At 48.8% G+C, this 18,336-nt stretch overlaps 1 protein-coding gene across 1 annotated transcript in view; it reads left to right on the top strand.

Annotated features, from left to right (window-relative positions):
* The window catches only part of LOC144610295 (lysyl oxidase homolog 2-like), a 73,478-nt gene that overhangs the window by 40,836 nt on the left and 14,306 nt on the right, over positions 1–18,336 (top strand). Inside the window, exons 6-8 of the mRNA XM_078428892.1 lie at positions 3,999–4,182; positions 13,099–13,247; positions 15,403–15,570. Of these exons, the coding sequence (XP_078285018.1) occupies positions 3,999–4,182; positions 13,099–13,247; positions 15,403–15,570 (501 nt within the window). The remainder of the gene's footprint in view (positions 1–3,998; positions 4,183–13,098; positions 13,248–15,402; positions 15,571–18,336) is intronic.

The raw sequence follows: 18,336 nt of genomic DNA, 5'->3' as shown, positions 1-18,336 counted from the left end.
CGAATGGCCTACTCCTGCACCTACTTCCTATGTTTCTATGTTTCAGGAGTCAAATAGACAGCAAGCCCTCGCTTCACACAGTAAGGAGAGGGGTCTCCAGAGACTGAGATTAGCTCCATAACCAGTGAGTGTGTGCTGTCGTTGCTAAGGCGTGTTGGGAAGCTGTGGCTTGGAATTGAAAGGCTCTTTTTATGACAAAAAAGTGTTTTTGAACAGTGTATAATTTTAAGCTTGAAACACAGGACATCACAGAGTGCATTCCACATATTATATGTAATGCACATCAGTAAATAGAAGCCAGATGGATGTGCTGGCTGGAAATCTGAAGCACGTATCGGTCAGTTCTGGCAGAGATGTTCTTCTTGATTGACCAAATACCGTTCAATCTAGATTTCTCCTGTGTTCCAGCACTTTGATTTAAAGGGTGAGTTCATACGTCCATAGATTATAGGAGCAGAATTAGGCCCATCAAGTCTACTCCACTACATTCAATCATGGCTCTCCCTCCAAACCCCATTCTCCTGCCTTCTCCCCATCCTCGCTAATCCTTGGCACCTTAACTGATCAAGAATCTGTCAATCTGATCTTTAAAAATACCCAATGACTTGGCCCCCATAGCTGTTTGTGGCAATGAATTTCACAGATTCACCACCCTCTGACCGAAGAAATTTCTCCTCATCTCCTGTCTAAAGGTTCGTCCTTTTATCCTCAGTCTATGCCCTCTGATCTTTGACTCCCACTTGTGGAATCACGCCCCCCCTCCCCCCACATCCACTCTATCCTGGCCGTTCACTATTTGGTTGCTGTAAAGTGTATGAAACTGGAGGTCTCAAAGCTCTGCTGAAGGGCACGAAGGATGGGTTCAGGATCCACAGGATAAAGGACCACTAGCTCCAGGGTTTAACCCCTGCTCGATATCTTGCCACTGCAGCACTGGATGGGATCCTGGGGAGCGAGATGCAGACAATGCGTCCCTGGTCCCACGTTGTTGTTGATCCTCACGCCTCCTTTAACACCTCCCTCCATTCCACTGTCTCCTCCTCACACCTCTCTCCCAACCACCAACTTTCAGATGTTATTCGATTGTATTAATGTCTTGTCTTTCCGCTGACTGGTCAGCACGCGGCAAAAACTTTTCAGTGTACCTCGGTACATGTGATAATAAACTAAACGCAAATTAATTTTCCTCCGGCACTTTGTTTTTCCACGCGGTTCCAGCATCTAAAGTCTTTAGAAGGATGAGAGGAGATCTTATCGAAACGTATAAGATTATTAAGAGGTTGGACACGTTAGAGGCAGGAAACATGTTCCCAATGTTGGGGGAGTCCAGAACCAGGGGCCACAGTTTAAGAATAAGGGGTAGGCCATTTAGAACTGAGATGAGGAAAAACTTTTTCAGTCAGAGAGTTGTGAATCTGTGGAATTCTCTGCCTCAGAAGGCAGTGGAGGCCAATTCTCTGAATGCATTCAAGAGAGAGCTGGATAGAGCTCTTAAGGATAGCGGAGTCAGGGGGTATGGGGAGAAGGCAGGAACGGGGTACTGATTGAGAATGATCAGCCATGATCATATTGAATGGCGGTGCTGGCTCGAAGGGCCGAATGGCCTCCTCCTGCACCTAATGTCTATTGTGTCCCGTGCCCAGTGTTGCAGTGCTAATTATTTAGGTGCCGGAGCTGTCACTGGTGCCAGAGCGGCCGCTGTTAAATTCCCCGCTGTTTATTTTGGCCTTTTCTTTACAGAGGTGCGGAGCGGTGCTCCGGTGAGTTCTGGCAGCACTACACCCATGCCCGTGCCTCCATTTTAGATCAAGCTTATAATCACCTGGGTTAACGGAACCTGGCGTCAAACGTTGTGTGAGATCACTTCTGCAAAGTGCCTTGGAGTGTTTGTACCAGGTTGTTTTGGCCGTACTGTTGGGATCCTTGCTTCATCCCTTTTTGGATTCTGGATCCACAGCCGCCAATCGCCCACCTGCCCCCAATCCAGTGGGCACGGAATCCATTGCAAAGATGCAGCATCTTGACGTTCATGCAGTAGACTGGGAACCATGTGTTAAATCTAGTCACCATTGAGAAAGCAATGTGTGTTAGCTGAAGGTACTGTGGGAGTCTGGCGTGGTGCCCGTAGCCTTGTCCTCCAAGTACTCTGCATTGGACTTGGACCGTGGGGCTCCATTCTCTCGTCTCTCAGAGGAGTCCTGTGTATTGTTAATGTTAAGTCTTCTGGCGTCCTTTCTCTTGGCCTCTGTGCAGCTGGGGAATGTCCAACCTTCTGTTAAATCCTGGGGGCACTGGATGCAAAGCTTGGCAGCGGATGGTGCAGCAGATGAATTAATCCTCCTTTTTTTAAAAATCAAAAATATTTATTCAAATATTAAAATAATATATACGGTACAATAAAACCAAAAACAGAACCCACCACCATAATACAAGACAAACAATAAACTATTATACAACTATCTTACACTCCTTGTCAAGGATGCATTCAACGCCCCGCGGTGCCCAGCGGTCCCGGAAACCCCCCAGGGTGCCCGTGGACAGCGCGTAGTCCCTCTCTAACGCCACCTGGGCACGGACGTAACCCCGGACAAGGGGCAGGCAGCCGGCTTGGGCAGAACTCTCTTCCGCCTGGTGCAGTGACCAGCAGATGAATTCATCCTCCTTGGCTCAGTGTGTGTTGCTCTCTCCTCTCAATCTACGAGTTCACTCAGCACGTCATCCAGTGTGAGTGGTCAGCACTGTTAGAAGTGCAGTCTTTTAAACTTGTTTTCTCATTATGACAATTGACCTGAAACATTGGTACTATTTCCCCCTCACAGATACTGCCTGACTTGCTGAGTATTTCAAGCAATTTCTGCGTAATGCACATTAACAGTACTTCCTGTGTGGCTCTACAAATTTTTATTTAGTTTAGTTTAGTTTACTTTAGTTTAGTTGAGTGATACAGTGTTGAAACAGAACCTTCGGCCCACCGAGTCCGCACCGACCAGCGATCCCCGCACACTAACACTATCCTACACACACGAGGGACAATTTACAATTTACCAAGCCAATTAACCTGCAACCTGTGAAGGAAAGAACTGTAGATGCTGATTGACACCGAAGATAGACACAAAATGCTGGAGTAACTCAGTGGGACAAGCAGCATCTCTGGAGAGAAGGAATGGGCGACTTTTCGGTTGAGTTTGAAGAAGAGTCTTGGCCCAAAACGTAACCCATTCCTTCTCCAGAGATGCTGCCTGAGTTACTCCAGCATTATGTGTATATTTAACGTATAACCTACTCATCTTTGGATTGTTGGAGGAAACCTGAGATCTCAGAGGAAAACCATGCAAATCACGGGGAGAATGTACAAACTCTGTACAGACAAGCACCCATAGCATGGATCAAACCCGGGCCTCTGGCGCCGTAAGGCAGCAACTCTACCGCTGCGCCGACCTTGTGGCAACCCAAGCTTGGATTCGTTTCGACAAGTTATTTATTTATGCAGTAGCAGGATGTAGCCTTCATTGCCAACATTGAGCCTTCATCCCTCACTAGCCTTGAAATAGCTGAGGCAAATGTCACCACCTTATGTCACAGCCCCTCTCTGGATCTGAAGGGCAGTCCCACTCATATAGCCTAGAGCCACCTTTAAAATGATAATAATAGTGGCTTGGACAGTGGGACAAATTGGAAGCTTCTGCTCAACCTCTCTCTGTAGCTAATACCTCCTAAACCAGGCTTCACTCTGGTAAATAGCCTGTGCTTTGCCATGATCATTGCCATCTCCTCCAACATCTTCCACTCTCAATGAGTTAAGGGGTAGGAGGGAGTCTCACTGGCCAACAATACAATGATGGCTCTCTCCAAGCTATCAACGGTTGGTTCGGGCAGTGGTGTAGTTCCAGGTGCATTGTGCTGGAGCATGGGATCGCATGGACAGGGGAAGTGCATGATTCCCCACTGCTCTCTCTCACGGGATCGTGTTGCCTAACAGATTTTGTTTGCATCCGCAGGAACCTCAGGTTCGTCTCAGAGGAGGAGCCAAGATCGGAGAAGGCAGAGTGGAGGTGTTGAACAATGGGCAGTGGGGAACCATCTGCGATGCTCATTGGGGTCTCGTGTCGGCCAGCGTGGTCTGCCGGCAGCTGGGATTCGGCACAGCCAAGGATGCCTTGTCCGGGTCTCAAATGGGCAAAGGTGAGGCCTTACCCTCCCTTCATCTCCATCTGCCCCCAGCCTAACGCCAGCCATTCCCCAATAACCATGTCATCACCCTCCATCTCTATCTGCCTCTACCCCAACCCTAGCCATTCCCCAAGGGCCGCACCCCATTCCACCATCCCCATCTGACTCTACCCTAACACGAGCCATTACCCAATGACCCTATCCTTTCCACCATTCCCCCTGCCACCACCAAATTACCAGCCATTCCCCAATGGCCCCAACCCGTCCCACTATCCCTGCCTGCCCCAACCCTAACACCAGCCAATTAACCCCCTCGTCCCCAATCCCTCTGCCCCCTTCTCACCACCAGCCGTTCCCCACAACCCCGTCCACTACCTACCACTCCCCCAGCCCAAGATTTACAGGGCCATGGAGTAATACTATATGGAAGCAGGCCCTTTGGCCCAACCCGGCCATGCTGACTACATTGTCTACCTGAGCAGTTAAGACTGTATGAACAATATGACTTTTTATGATCTCAACGCATCCCGAAACCACTTGGCAGCCAGTGAGGTTTGCTCCGTGCCATAAGGCAGGATGCGTGACAGCTATCTCAGCGATCTCAGTCTGAAGAAGGGTCCCGACCCGAAACGTCACCCATTCCTTCTCTCCCGAGATGCTGCCTGACCCGCTGAGTTACTCCAGCATTTAGTGTCTACCAGCCATCTCAGCACAGCAGGATCCCAGACACAGATAACCAAATAAAGACAGAAAGTGCCAGAGTAACTCAACAGGTCAGGCAGCATCTCTGGTGAACACGGATAGAAGACGTTTCAGGTCGGGACCCTTCTTCAGACCCTGTCTTCCAGTTTTCTGGCCAGACTTTGGAAATCTGGAATCTTATAAATATATTTATTCACAAAATGCTGGAGTAACTCAGCAGGTCAGGCAGCATCTCGGGAGAGAAGGAATGGGTGACGTTTCGGGTCGAGACCCTTCTTCAGACTGATGTCGGGGGTGGGACAAAGGAAGGAGGAGGGGAAGGGAGGGACAGAGGAGCTATCTGAAGTTGGAGAAGTCGACGTACATACCACCGGGCTGCAAACTGCCCAGGCGAAATATGAGGTGCTGCTCCTCCAATTTCCGGCGGGCCTCACTATGGCACTGGAGGAGGCCCATGACAGAGAGGTCAGACTGGGAATGGGAGGGGGAGTTAAAGTGCTGGGCCACCGGGAGATCAGTTGCGTTAATGCGGACCGAGCGCAGGTGTTCAGCGAAGCGATTGCCGAGCCTGCGCTTGGTTTCGCCGATATAAATAAGTTGACATCTAGAGCAGCGGATGCAATAGATGAGGTTGGAGGAGGTGCAGGTGAACCTCTGTCTCACCTGGAAAGACTGTTTGGGTCCTTTGATGGAGTTGAGGGGGGAGGTAAAGGGACAGGTGTTGCATCTCGTGCGGTTGCAAGGGAAAGTGCCCGGGGTTGGGGTGGTTTGGGTGGGAAGGGACGAGTGGACCAGGGAGTTAAGGAGGGAACGGTCTCTGCGGAACGCAGAGAGGGGAGGGGATGGGAAGATATGGCCAGTGGTGGGGTCCCGTTGTAGGTGACGGAAATGTTGGTGGATGATATGTTGGATCCGCTGGCTGGTGGGGTGGAAGGTGAGAACGAGGGGGATCCTGTCCTTGTTGCGAGTGGGGGGAGGGGGAGCAAGAGCGGAGCTGCGGGATGTAGAAGAGACCCTAGTGAGAGCCTCATCTATAATGGAGGAGGGGAAGCCCCGTTTTCTGAAGAACGAGGACATCTCGGAAGCCCTAGTCTGAAACACCTCATCCCGGACGCAGATGCGGCGTAGACGGAGGAATTGGGAGTAGGGGATAGACTTTTTGCAGGGGACCGGGTGGGAAGAAGTGTAGTCCAGATAGCTGTGCGAGTCGGTGGGCTTGTAGTAAATGTCTGTCACTAGTCTGTCTCCTGTGATGGAGATGGTGAGGTCCAGAAACGGGAGGGAGATGTCAGAGATAGTCCAGGTATATAAATCTACCTAAGAGAGCAGACTACACGATTTATCAGTCTTTCGGTCTGGATCATCTGCTCTGGAGTGACTTGTGTGGCCGTTACTGAGGGGACCACCCACTGACATTCTGACAGTGCAATGATCCGTGTGAGAGCCTGAAGTTGTTTTAAAGCAATCTTGGGAATGCCTTTTGTTTTGAGGCCAGGATGAGATCTCCCACATGCGAAGACCAAAGTTGGGTCATCGAGACGGGGACTTACAGACGGGGATAATCCCGGAAGAAGAGCAATCATTAAGTCAGAAAATGACATCTTCATTCTATATAAAGGGAGCACAAGAAATGTAACCGGGCAGGCAGTGGGGGTCAATTCATCTCGTGTGTGATAACGCACTCCACATCTTTGTAGTTCAATGGTTCAATTGTACTTTATTGTCATGAATACCTGCACAGGTGCACTGGCACAGGTGCAGTGACATTCCTTTCCCAGCAGTGACAATCCTACTGTACATTCGGCACAATCTTACTAAGTAGAAGAGTGTAAGATAGTAGCACACAAGAGCCACCACACTTTCGGCACCAACTTCTTCTTCTTCTTCTGTCGTATGTCTTTTGGACCTGCAGCTCCGTTGAGGCGAGCCAGGCCAACGTGTCATCGTCCAGGTCAATCAGACCTCGTTCACCATTCGGTGGGCGGTATGTGGGGCAACTGGTGACTGTGTGCTCCACTGTCTGTGTGGGGTCCCCACACTCGCAGGACGCACTGTCCACGAGACCCCACCTCTTCATCGCCACTCCATAGCGTCCGACACCTGTCCTCAAGCGATTGAGGGTTATCCACTGCTTCCTGGCCAGGGACGTCCATGGGTTCGCCGATGTAGCGGTCGGTGTAGCCTAGATGATTCCGCTGACTTCCACTGGCCTCTCCATCTCGTCTTGACCCAGGTGGCCTTGGAGGTGTCAACCGGTGTTGTCCAGAACAGCTCGTGGGCTTGCATGGCAGGGGCGCCGTGACTTGAGGCGCACATGTCGTGGTGTCTCTGTGACCATCTGATGGAGAAGGTGGAAATCACTAGTCTGTGCCCTTCGAGAAAGGCACCAACATGTGCCCTCAAGTCCGAAATATTTCAAAAGGTTTCAGTGTTCGCTTGGCCACAAAGTGGGGGGAAATATGCCTGGCGATGACTCTCCCCCTCGTTCCCACAGTCACTCATTAATTCTCACACTCATTTCAACTCACACTCACCCTCACACTTGCTCACTCATGTTTCCACTCCGGCACTCACTCTCACACTCCCACGCTCACTCTCTTTCGCTTGCATGCTCGCACACACGTGCTTGCAAACGCGCTCGCTTGCCGTTGAGTTGGCAGACCTGCTGCGCTGCCGCGAGGAAGAATCGAATTGTTCCGTTTCTGTACATCTGACAACGAAACACACGCTTGACTCTTGACCTGCTGACTCTCGCACCCACTCGTTGAGGTGTAGACCTCTGGAAAGGACACGCACGTCACGTTCTCCCCCCACAGAAAGCAAAGTCTGCTGAAAGTGTAGGGATTAGCCCGGGACATCAGCCACGCAGAAATAGCCAGTGAAGCACTGGTCTCGTGGTACCTGTATGGGAGATGGTACCGATGCCAACCAACCAACATGGCGGCACGGCGGCACAGTGGTGGAGGTACTGCCTTACAGCGTCAGAGACCCGGGTTCGATCCTGACTATTGTGCTGTCTGTACGGAGTTTGTACGTTCTCCCCGTGAACGCGTAGGTTTACTCCATGTGTTCCGGTTTCCTCCTACACTCCAAAGACATACAGGTTTGTAGGTTGTGTAAGAAAATAACTGCAGATGCTGGTACAAATCAAAGGTATTTATTTCACAAAATGTTGGGAGTAACTCAGCAGGTCAGGCAGCATCTCAGGAGAGAAGGAATGGGTGACGTTTCGGGTCGAGACCCTTCTTCAGATTGACCGAAACGTCACCCATTCCTTCTCTCCTGAGATGCTGCCTGACCTGCTGAGTTACTCCAGCATTTTGTGAAATAAATACCAGGTTTGTAGGTTAATTGGCTCGGTAAAGTTGTAGACTGCGAGGATCGCAGGGGAGAAATGACCTGTTGATCAACTCAGTTGCAAATTCGCAGCAGCTGAACTTTATTCCTTTCCCCTTCTCATTAAAAAAAAAAATCTGGGGCCAATTCAAGGAAAGGTATTTTGGAAAACTCCTTGGAACTAAAGTCACACAAATTGAACAAGAAAGAAAAGCAGGAAATACAAAGAGAAAAGGACAGAAACAGAGAGGAGGGAACATTTGAGAGGGAAGGGAAAACGAAGGAGAGATTGGGAGAAAAATATTGAGAAAAAGAAGGAAAATTGTTTATATGCAGCACTCATGATTTACAGTACAAACACAAAGATTTAATAGGAACCTGATGGGTAACATTTTCACACAAAGAGTGGTGGGTGTTTAGAACGAGGTGCCATTGAGGCAGGTACTGGCGCAATGCTTGAGAAACATCTAGACAGGTACATGGATTGGATAGGTTTAGAGAGATATGGGCCAAATGCAGGCAGATGGGACTGGTACAGATGGGACATGTCGGTGTGGGCAAGTTGGGCCGAAGGGCCTGTTTCCACGCTGTATGACTCTGACTATTATGAAGCAAAGCAGAGGAGATCTCATCGGTAACTCTTTTATTGCGCAGTGGGTTTTTTAGTTTGTAAATGATCCATTGTAGGAATCATGTAGAGTATGATTCTTTAACTCTAATGGACCAGTGTGGAACAAGGTTAGTATCTCAATTCTATTTTTCTCCCAAACTCTCCTGAAGGTGTTTAAGTTATATTTATGCTGAGTAGTAGTAAATTGGTTCTCTGCAAACTGCTGTATCTTGCCCACCATGTCTTGCCCCATTCTTAGTGCCGACCCATTCATTACTGGCACATCAAGCTATCCTTCCCCCACATCTTGTTCTCCCCGGAGTTGGCTGGACATGTGTTGGTGCCTTCCTGATATCCTCCCACCGCTCTGACTCGTGGTCATAGTTGCATCGACTTTCTCATAGCTTGTTCTTAATGGCACCGCAGACCCCAGCTAAATGGTTCAGCAAATTCCTGACTCGCTGCCAAAGGGGAACTGGCCTTCCCACAACTATGAGAAGCAGCTGTTTGCACAGCCATGACCTGTACTCACTGGAGTTTAGAAGGATGAGGGGGGGATGGACCTCTTTGAAACTTACCAAATAGTGAAAGGCCTGGACAGAGTGAATGTTGAGACAAGGTTTCCACCAGTGGGAGAGTCTAGGACCAGAGGCCATAGCCTCAGAATGAAAGAACGTACCTTTAGAAAGGAGAGGAATTTCTTTAGTCAGAGAGTGGTTAATCGGTGGAATTCATTGCCACAGAAGGCAGTGGGGGCCGTCAGGGGATATTTTTAAGGTGGAGATTGATAGATTTGTGATTAGTACAGTGTCAGGGATAATGGGGAGAAGCAGGAGAACAGGGTTGAGAGGGTAAGATAGATCAGCCATGATTGAATGGTGGAGTAGACCTGTTGGGCCAAATGGCCTAATTCCGCTTCCACTGAAACACCGGCAAGGTCGCTACTGGTGTAGAGTGGTGCATCAGGAACATGGCATGTCTTTATGGATAGCACTCAATTTATGTGGCTTTCCAGGAGCAGTTTTACATGGAACATAGAACAGTACAGCACAGGATGGGCCCTTCGGTCCACAATATTTGTGCTGAACCTAATGCCTAGTTAAACTGATCTAATCTGCCTGTTGCAGGGTGACTTGGACAGGTTGTGTGAGTGGGCGGATGCATGGCAGATGCAGTTTAATGTGGATAAGTGTGAGGTTATCCACTTTGGTGGTAAGAATAGGAAGGCAAAGTATTATCTGAATGGTGTCAAGTTAGGAAAAGGGGACGTACAACGAGATCTGGGTGTCCTAGTGCATCAGTCACTGAAAGGAAGCATGCAGGTACAGCAGGCAGTGAAGAAAGCCAATGGAATGTTGGCCTTCATAACACGAGGAGTTGAGTATAGGAGCAAAGAGGTCCTTCTGCAGTTGTACAGGGCCCTAGTGAGACCGCACCTGGAGTACTGTGTGCAGTTTTGGTCTCCAAATTTGAGGAAGGATATTCTTGCTATTGAGGGCGTGCAGCGTAGGTTTACGAGGTTAATTCCCGGAATGGCGGGACTGTCATATGTTGAAAGACTGGAGCGACTAGGCTTGTATACGCTGGAATTTAGAAGGATGAGAGGAGATCTTATCAAAACGTATAAGATTATTAAGGGGTTGGACACGTTAGAGGCAGGAAACATGTTCCCATTGTTGGGGGAGTCCAGAACAAGGGGCCACAGTTTAAGAATAAGGGGTAGGCCATTTAGAACAGAGATGAGGAAAAACCTTTTCAGTCAGAGAGTTGTGAATCTGGAATTCGCTGCCTCAGAAGGCAGCGGAGGCCAATTCTCTGAATGCATTCAAGAGAGAGCTAGATAGAGCTCTTAAGGATAGTGGAGTCAGGGAGTATGGGGAGAAGGCAGGAACGGGGTACTGATTGAGAATGATCAGCCATGATCACATTGAATGGCGGTGCTGGCTCGAAGGGCTGAATGGCCTCCTCCTGCACCTATTGTCTGTTGTCTATTGTGCACATGGTCCATGTCCTTCTATTCCCTGCACTTCAATGTGCCTGTCTAAAAGGCCTGTCTAGTTGTCCCTATTGCATCTGCCTCCACCACCACCCCTGGCAATGCGTTTCAGGCTCCCACCGCCCTTTTAGCATTTTATTCTATCTATATCAAGGAATATGGGGCGAAGGCAGGCACAGGTTACTGATTGTAGATGGTCAGCCATGATCACAATGAATGGCGGTGCTGGCTTGAAGGGCCAAATGGCCTCCTCCTGCACCTATTTTTCTATGTTCTATGTTCTATATACCATTTTCCTTCTTTCTCTCTATTCGATTTTTCTCCCATTCTCTCCTTTGTTTTCCCTTCCCACTCAAATGCCCCACCACCCCTCTCTCTGTTTCTGTCCCTTTCTCTCTGTCTTTCCTGCTTCTCTTTCATGCACCCTCCTACTCTCGATGCTGATATTGAGACATTGAATGCTTGTTTCGATACCATTTCTCCAAGTAATAGAAAGGTTTGAGGTTCTGCGACGCCTTTCGCAACCTCTGGACTTCCCAACCTGTTTCATCGCCAAAGAAGATGTCTTCTTAGCTTGCGGTCACAACGCACACAAGCTTCAATCCAATAACACCAGGCAATCTGTCGTGTTGAACTTGGTTGAGGGATAGACACAACATGCTGGAGCAACTCAGCGGGTCAGGCAGCATCTCTGGAGAAAAGGAATAGGTGATGTCTCGAGTCAAGACCTTTCCACAGGGATTATATTTTGGTCAGAGACACTGGCAAAACTCCCCAGCTCTTTTTCAAAATGGTCCTGCAGAATCTTGATCATACTCTTTTTCTCCAGGGATGCTGCCTGACCTGCTGAATTACTGCAGCACTTTGTGTCTGTCTGCAGAATCTTGAGTCCGCCTGGGGAAAGTGGACAGGCACGGCTTGTTTTAATTTTCCATCTGACAATTCGAGACCAACTGACTAAAAAAGCTGCATGATATTGAGAGTGTGTTGATATGACTAAGGGGGCATTTAGGATCGTCCCAGGAGAGGCCACCTGCAAAGGTGCCCTTGATATTGTCAAATTCTATGACCAGCATTTGGAAGGTTATTTTCCCTCTTAGACCCAACGGAAATCTAATCCAGACCCAGGGAGTATTATGGTTCCAACAACTCCATACATCAACCGGTGTCGGGGGATACGGGGAGAAGGAGGGAGAATGAAGTAGAGAGGGAGAGATAGATCAGCCATGACTGAATGATGGAGTAGACTAGATGGGCCTAATGGCCTAATTCTGCGCTCCTGCCACTTATGAACTTATGATAGGGCGGCACGGTGGCGCAGCGGTAGAGTTGCTGCCTTATAGCGAATGCAGCGCCGGAGACTCAGGTTCGATCCTGACTACGGACGCCGTCTGTACGGAGTTTGTACGTTCTCCCCGTGACCTGCGTGGGTTTCCTCCGAGATCTTCGGTTTCCTCCCACACTCCAAAGATGTACAGATATGTAGGTTAATTGGCTGGACAAATGTAAAAATTGTCCCTAGTGTGTGTAGGATAATGTTAGTGTGTGGGGATCGCTGGGCGGCACGGACCCGGTGGGCCGAAGGGCCTGTTTCCGCGCTGTATCTCTAAATCTACAAACTCCTGAGCTGCATGTGAAGGTTTTACACAGTGACTGTTGCCAATCATTGAATGTTCCAGTTTAGTTTATTGTCACGTGTACCGAGGTACAGTGAAAAGCTTTTTGCTGCGTGCTATCCAGTCAGTGGAAAGAAAATACATGATTACAATCGAGCCATTTACAGTGTGTAGATACATGATAAGGCATGTTTAGTTAGAGAGTTGTGAATCTGTGGAATTCTCTGCCTCAGAAGGCAGTGGAGGCCAATTCTCTGAATGCATTCAAGAGAGAGCTGGATAGAGCTCTTAAGGATAGTGGAGTCAGAGGGTATGGGGAGAAGGCAGGAATGGGGTACTGATTGAGAATGATCAGCCATGATCACATTCAATGGCGGTGCTGGCTCGAAGGGCCGAATGGCCTCCTCCTGCACCTATTGTCTATTGTCTATTGTCTAGTGCGAGGTAAAGCCAACAAAGTCCGATCAAGGATAATCCGAGGGTCACCGATGAGGTGGATAGTAGTTCACGACTGCAGCAGAGGTAATGGGAAGGCAATCCGCAGTCTAGAGGAGAACTCACCTGCGTTGCCATTGAGTCCCCCTGAAGTTTCAATGTTGTGGCCTCCACAGAGCAAGGGTTGGGAGCCACAAGGTGCTCACATCTCACTGGATTCCTCTCCCTTGCAGGTATTGGCCCGGTGCACATGAGCAAGGTGTTGTGTACAGGCTTTGAGAGCTCCGTCGCTGACTGCACCGTCATCCAGCAAGACCTGTGCGATCACGACGAGGATGCCTCGGTGCGCTGCAACATTCCAGCCATGGGCTTCGAGAACCAGGTGGGCTTGACCCTCAGCCTGTTCCGTGCATCTCACATCACCTTTGCCATCATAAAACAGCCCAATGTAGATACGAGGAACCGCAGATGATGGGGGTTTGCAAAAGAAGACACAGAGTGCTGGAGTAACTCAGCGGGTCAGGCAACATCCCTGGAGAACATGGATAGGTGGCGTTCGGGTTGAGACCCTCCTTCAGTCTAAAACGTCACCTATCCATGTGGAACAGCCCAAGGTGCTTCACAAACTCAATCCATATTCACATCTCGTTCGGCCACAATTATCCCCGGCTCTGCCACATTCCATGCAGATTCCAACTGATATTCTCTCACATTTCAGGTTAATCCGTAACTACTTATATGCTCAGTGTTCCTCAATTACTGTTGCGATCACACCTTGAGATCCACACTCAATGCCCTGCGTAGGTGCATGCATACCCTTCCACACTCTCTCCAGTGGCATCAACTCACTCTGTCTCAAAGCTGCCCAGTTTTAGAGTCATAGAGTGATACTGTGTGGAAACAGGCCCTTTGGCCCAACTTGCCCACACCAGCCAACATATCGAAGCTACACTAGTCCCACCTGCCTATGTTTGGTCCATATCCCTCCAAACCTGTCCTATCCATGTCTAACTGTTTCTTAAACGTTGGGATATTCCCAGCCTAACTACCTCATCTGGCAGCTTGTTCCATACACCCACCACCCTTTGTGTGAAAAAGTTACCCCTCAGATTCCTATTAAATCTTTTCCCCTTCACCTTGAACTTATGTCCTCTAGTCCTCGATTCCCCTACTCTGGGCAAGAGATTCTGTGCATCTACCCGATCTATTCCTCTCATGATTTTATACACCTCTATAAGATCACCCCTCATCCTCCTGCGCTCAAAGGAATATAGAGACCCAGCCTACTCAACCTCTCCCTATAGCTCACACCCTCTAGTCCTGGCAACATCCTCCCAAATCTTTTCTGGACCCCTTCAAGCTTGACAATAACTTTCCTATAACATGGTGCCCAGAACTGAACACAATATTCTAAATGTGGTCTCACTAACGTCTTATACAACTGCAACAGTTGCTCAGTTCCACTTGCGTCCAGTGCTTTTACAATAGAAAGTCGCCTTTCTTTCAACATCAAGAATCGTGAACTTCCGACAAATTTTCATTTCAAACACTCCTCCACCTCCAAATCTCATCCCTGGTCATGTTTTCAAGGTCCCGCCCAACCTTGCCTTCAGCAATCAGCTTCATTGCCCGGTGAGCAACCTACATGGATTTCACCCATGACATGGTGTTAACGTTTGATTGCCTTCACCTCTCTTCTTGCTCCTGTGGCCTGGAGTCTTCACCCCAGACTGTCAGCACTTTCTCCCATCTGTAAAATTCCCCAGGAAGACCTGGCTTCATAGAGTCATATGGCACAGAAACAGGCCCTTCGGCCCAACTCATCCTTACCAACCAAGATGTCCGTCCTTATGTCGATACCCTGTGTAGATGATCTCATCCCAACTAGCCAACATAACATTGACCAACTCCATTTTGCCAGTCACTTGCTTGCTCGAATCCATGCGACACGAATCATGCAGTACTCCACTCACTGAGCACCAACCCCAGCTAGATAGAACTCTTAAGGATAGTGGAGTCAGGGGGTATGGGGAGAAGGCATGAATGGGGTACTGATTGAGAATGATCAGCCATGATCACATTGAATGGTAGTGCTGGCTCGAAAGGCCAAATGGCCTACTCCTGCACCTATTGTCTATTGTCATTATCCAAAAGACAAGGGTGGTGCTATGGTTGGTTGTTTGGCTCCACCATTGTTGAGCCATGGGATCATGATTGTCGTCTTGAATGGACTGATTTGGCCGTTCCATCATTGATGTTAGGTCGAGATCCTGGGGCTATTTATCAATGGTCTTCTCAAAGGGCAACCTGGGTTGGCCAATCTTTACAGCCCATGCCGGTAAACCTTTAAGATTAATAAAAGCACTGGGCCGATCTTGTTGTTGAAAGTTCAAGAAGCAATGATGGGGAATATTGGAAATAAGCAGCGTCGTCATGAATCAATCAGTCATAACTCAGCTATCTCTCTCTGTCTCTTTCTCTCCATCTCCCACCCTCTTCCCTCCCCCCCCTGTGCCGTTGAAACCCGCGGCCCACAGATCCGCCTGGCTGGAGGCCGTACTCCCTACGAGGGGCGGGTGGAGGTCCTTGCGAAGAGGAATGGCAGCCTGAGTTGGGGGACGGTGTGCAGTGACAACTGGGGCATCATGGAGGCTCTGGTGGTGTGCCGGCAGCTGGGGCTGGGCTTTGCTGACCATGCAGTTCAGGTAGGTTGCTGTGGAGTCCATAACCATACCAGCGTTGTTCCCAACAGCACCCCAGCTGAGCGCCGGCTATGCACATTAAGTAATAACATCCGCTCTGCAAGAGAAATCTTGGAAAGTACAACATGGCTCCTGCTGTCAACCATTGTGTTACACCTTTGGCTTGTGTATCGTCCTGCTCCCTTGTTAAAAGAAATAGGTTTAGGTTTATTATTATTATCACTTGCACTGAGGCGCAATGTAAAGCTCTGTTTTACATGCTGCCCTAACCGATCAGACGCTCCACGCATAGATACAATCTGTTCAATCTCAACTACAAATAGATGGAACAACATTGAAGATACAGGGTGCCGAATATAGTTCTCAACACATTGTAGCACATCAGTAACTCAGACAAAGTCGAATGCCCTCAGTGGGGTAGAGGTGAATCGAGCAGTACCCTTTCAGAACCGTTCAGAAGCCTGATTAAGTGCGGCACTGTGTCGCAGCGGTAGAGTTGTTGCCTTACAGCGCCAGAGACCCGGGGTCGATCCTGACTACAGGTGCTGCCTGTGCGGAGTTTGTACGTTCCCCTTGCGACCTGGTGGGTTTTCTCTGTTTCCTCCCACACGCCAAACACGTACAGGTTTGTTGTTTAATTGGATTCAGTAAAAATAATTGTCCTGGTGTGTGGAATAGTGTTGGTGTGTGGGGCGATCTCAGGTCGGCACGGACCCGTTGGGCCGAAAGGCCTGTTTCCTTGCTGTATCTCTAACGTCTAACAGAGGGGAAGAAGCTACTCCTGAGTCTGGTGGTGCGCCCTTTCAAGCTTATGTACCTTAGCTTAAGAGACAATACTAAGGGGATGATCTCGGGATTAACATTGTTTCACAACCCGCAAAGATCAAACAGGCTGCAACCCTAGAAGCATAGAACGGACTGAAGGGTAGCCTGAAAGATGTCTTTAAAGTTATAAAAAGTTTAAGTTTGGTGCTTGGAGGAAGAGTTCTGTTTGTGGGAGTCATAAATACAGACAACCACTCATTAATCCGAGGGGAAATGTTTTTGCCCAGTGATCTATTTGAAGATGAGGATCTCAGATGAGGGAGAGTAGGAGTTGGCAGATCATATGATGAATTCCTGCAATGTATCCTACTGGAGCGAGCAACCCTTCCAACCTTTTTGGGGAAGCCCTAAAACCACAATACTATTTGGCCGGATGACTTAATCCTTTGTGTGTTGTGCAATTGCCTATTTTGCGATCTGGGTTAGCGTACTGAGTTACAAGCAAGGTAGGAGGCGTTAACGATGAAAGAGGGCTGGCATTGATGAGTGGGTTAATCCTGGCAAGGGCGATACGGGCCAACGGCTTGGAACAAATCTTCATGCGATGCCCCTCAATGTCAATTGGAGGGGCAGGTGGCTGAGGAAGCTCTTTCCTTGTGATGTTCCCTACAACTAAGAGGTCCTTCTGCAGTTGTACAGGGCCCTAGTGAGACCGCACCTGGAGTACTGTGTGCAGTTTTGGTCTCCAAATTTGGGGAAGGATATTCTTGCTATTGAGGGCGCGCAGCGTAGGTTTACTAGGTTAATTCCCGGAATGGCGGGACTATCTTATGTTGAAAGACTGGAGCGACTAGGCTTGTATACACTGGAATTTAGAAGGATGAGAGGAGATCTTATCGAAACGTATAAGATTATTAAGGGGTTGGACACGTTAGAGGCAGGAAACATGTTCCCAATGTTGGGGGAATCCAGAACAAGGGGCCACAGTTTAAGAATAAGGGGTAGGCCATTTAGAACTGAGATGAGGAAAAACTGTTTCAGTCAGAGAGTTGTGAATATGTGGAATTCTCTGCCTCAGAAGGCAGTGGAGGCCAATTCTCTGAATGCATTCAAGAGAGAGCTGGATAGAGCTCTTAAGGATAGTGGAGTCAGGGGGTATGGGGAGAAGGCAGGAACGTGGTACTGATTGAGAATGATCAGCCATGATCACATTGAATGGTGGTGCTGGCGCGAAGGGCCGAATGGCCTCCTCCTGCACCTATTGTCTATTGTCTATTGTCTATTGTCTTCACCTCGGCTCCTCTGTGTTTATGGCATCTTTCAGTCCACTGGGGGCAAACCTCAAACATAGGGTGGTCAAGAAGGCTTTCGGCACATCGGCCTTCATCAGTCAGGGTATTGCGTATCGAACCTGGGAAGTTGTGTTACAGTTGTACAAGACGTTGGTGAGGCTGCGTTTGGAGTTTTGTGTTCAGGTTTGGTTACTCTGCCACAGGAAAGATGTTGTTAAGTTGGAAAGTGTTCAGAGAAAATTTACAGGGATGCTGCTGGGACTTATGGGCCTGAGCTAGAGGGAGAGTTTGTGCAGGCTAGGACTTTATTCCTTGGCGTGCAGGGTTAAAGAGGTGTGTAAGATTATTAGGTGAAAAGGGTAGCATGGATGCACATTCTTTTACCCCGAAATAGGAGAATCAAGAACCAGAGGACATAGGTTTAAGGTGAGAGGGGAAAGATTTAATAGGAATCTAAGGGGCAACTTTTTTATACAGATGGTGATGGGTATATGGAACGAGCTGCCGGAGTGGGTAGTTGAGGCAGATGCTATAACAGCATTTAAAAGGCATTTGGACAGGTACATGGTCAGGAAAGGTTTAGAGGGATGTGGGCCAAGTGTGAGTAGGTGGGACTAGTGTAGATGGGGAAGGTTGGTTGGCATGGATAAGTTGGGCCGAAGGGCCTTTTTCCATCCCTCTATGACTGTATGATATCACTCCAGTGGGCTAC

This window comes from Rhinoraja longicauda, chromosome 36, assembly GCF_053455715.1.
Source record: "Rhinoraja longicauda isolate Sanriku21f chromosome 36, sRhiLon1.1, whole genome shotgun sequence".
Lineage (NCBI taxonomy): Eukaryota > Metazoa > Chordata > Chondrichthyes > Rajiformes > Arhynchobatidae > Rhinoraja > Rhinoraja longicauda.
The sequence above is the reverse complement of the archived record's forward strand: the minus strand, read 5'-3'. Positions and strand labels throughout refer to the sequence as shown.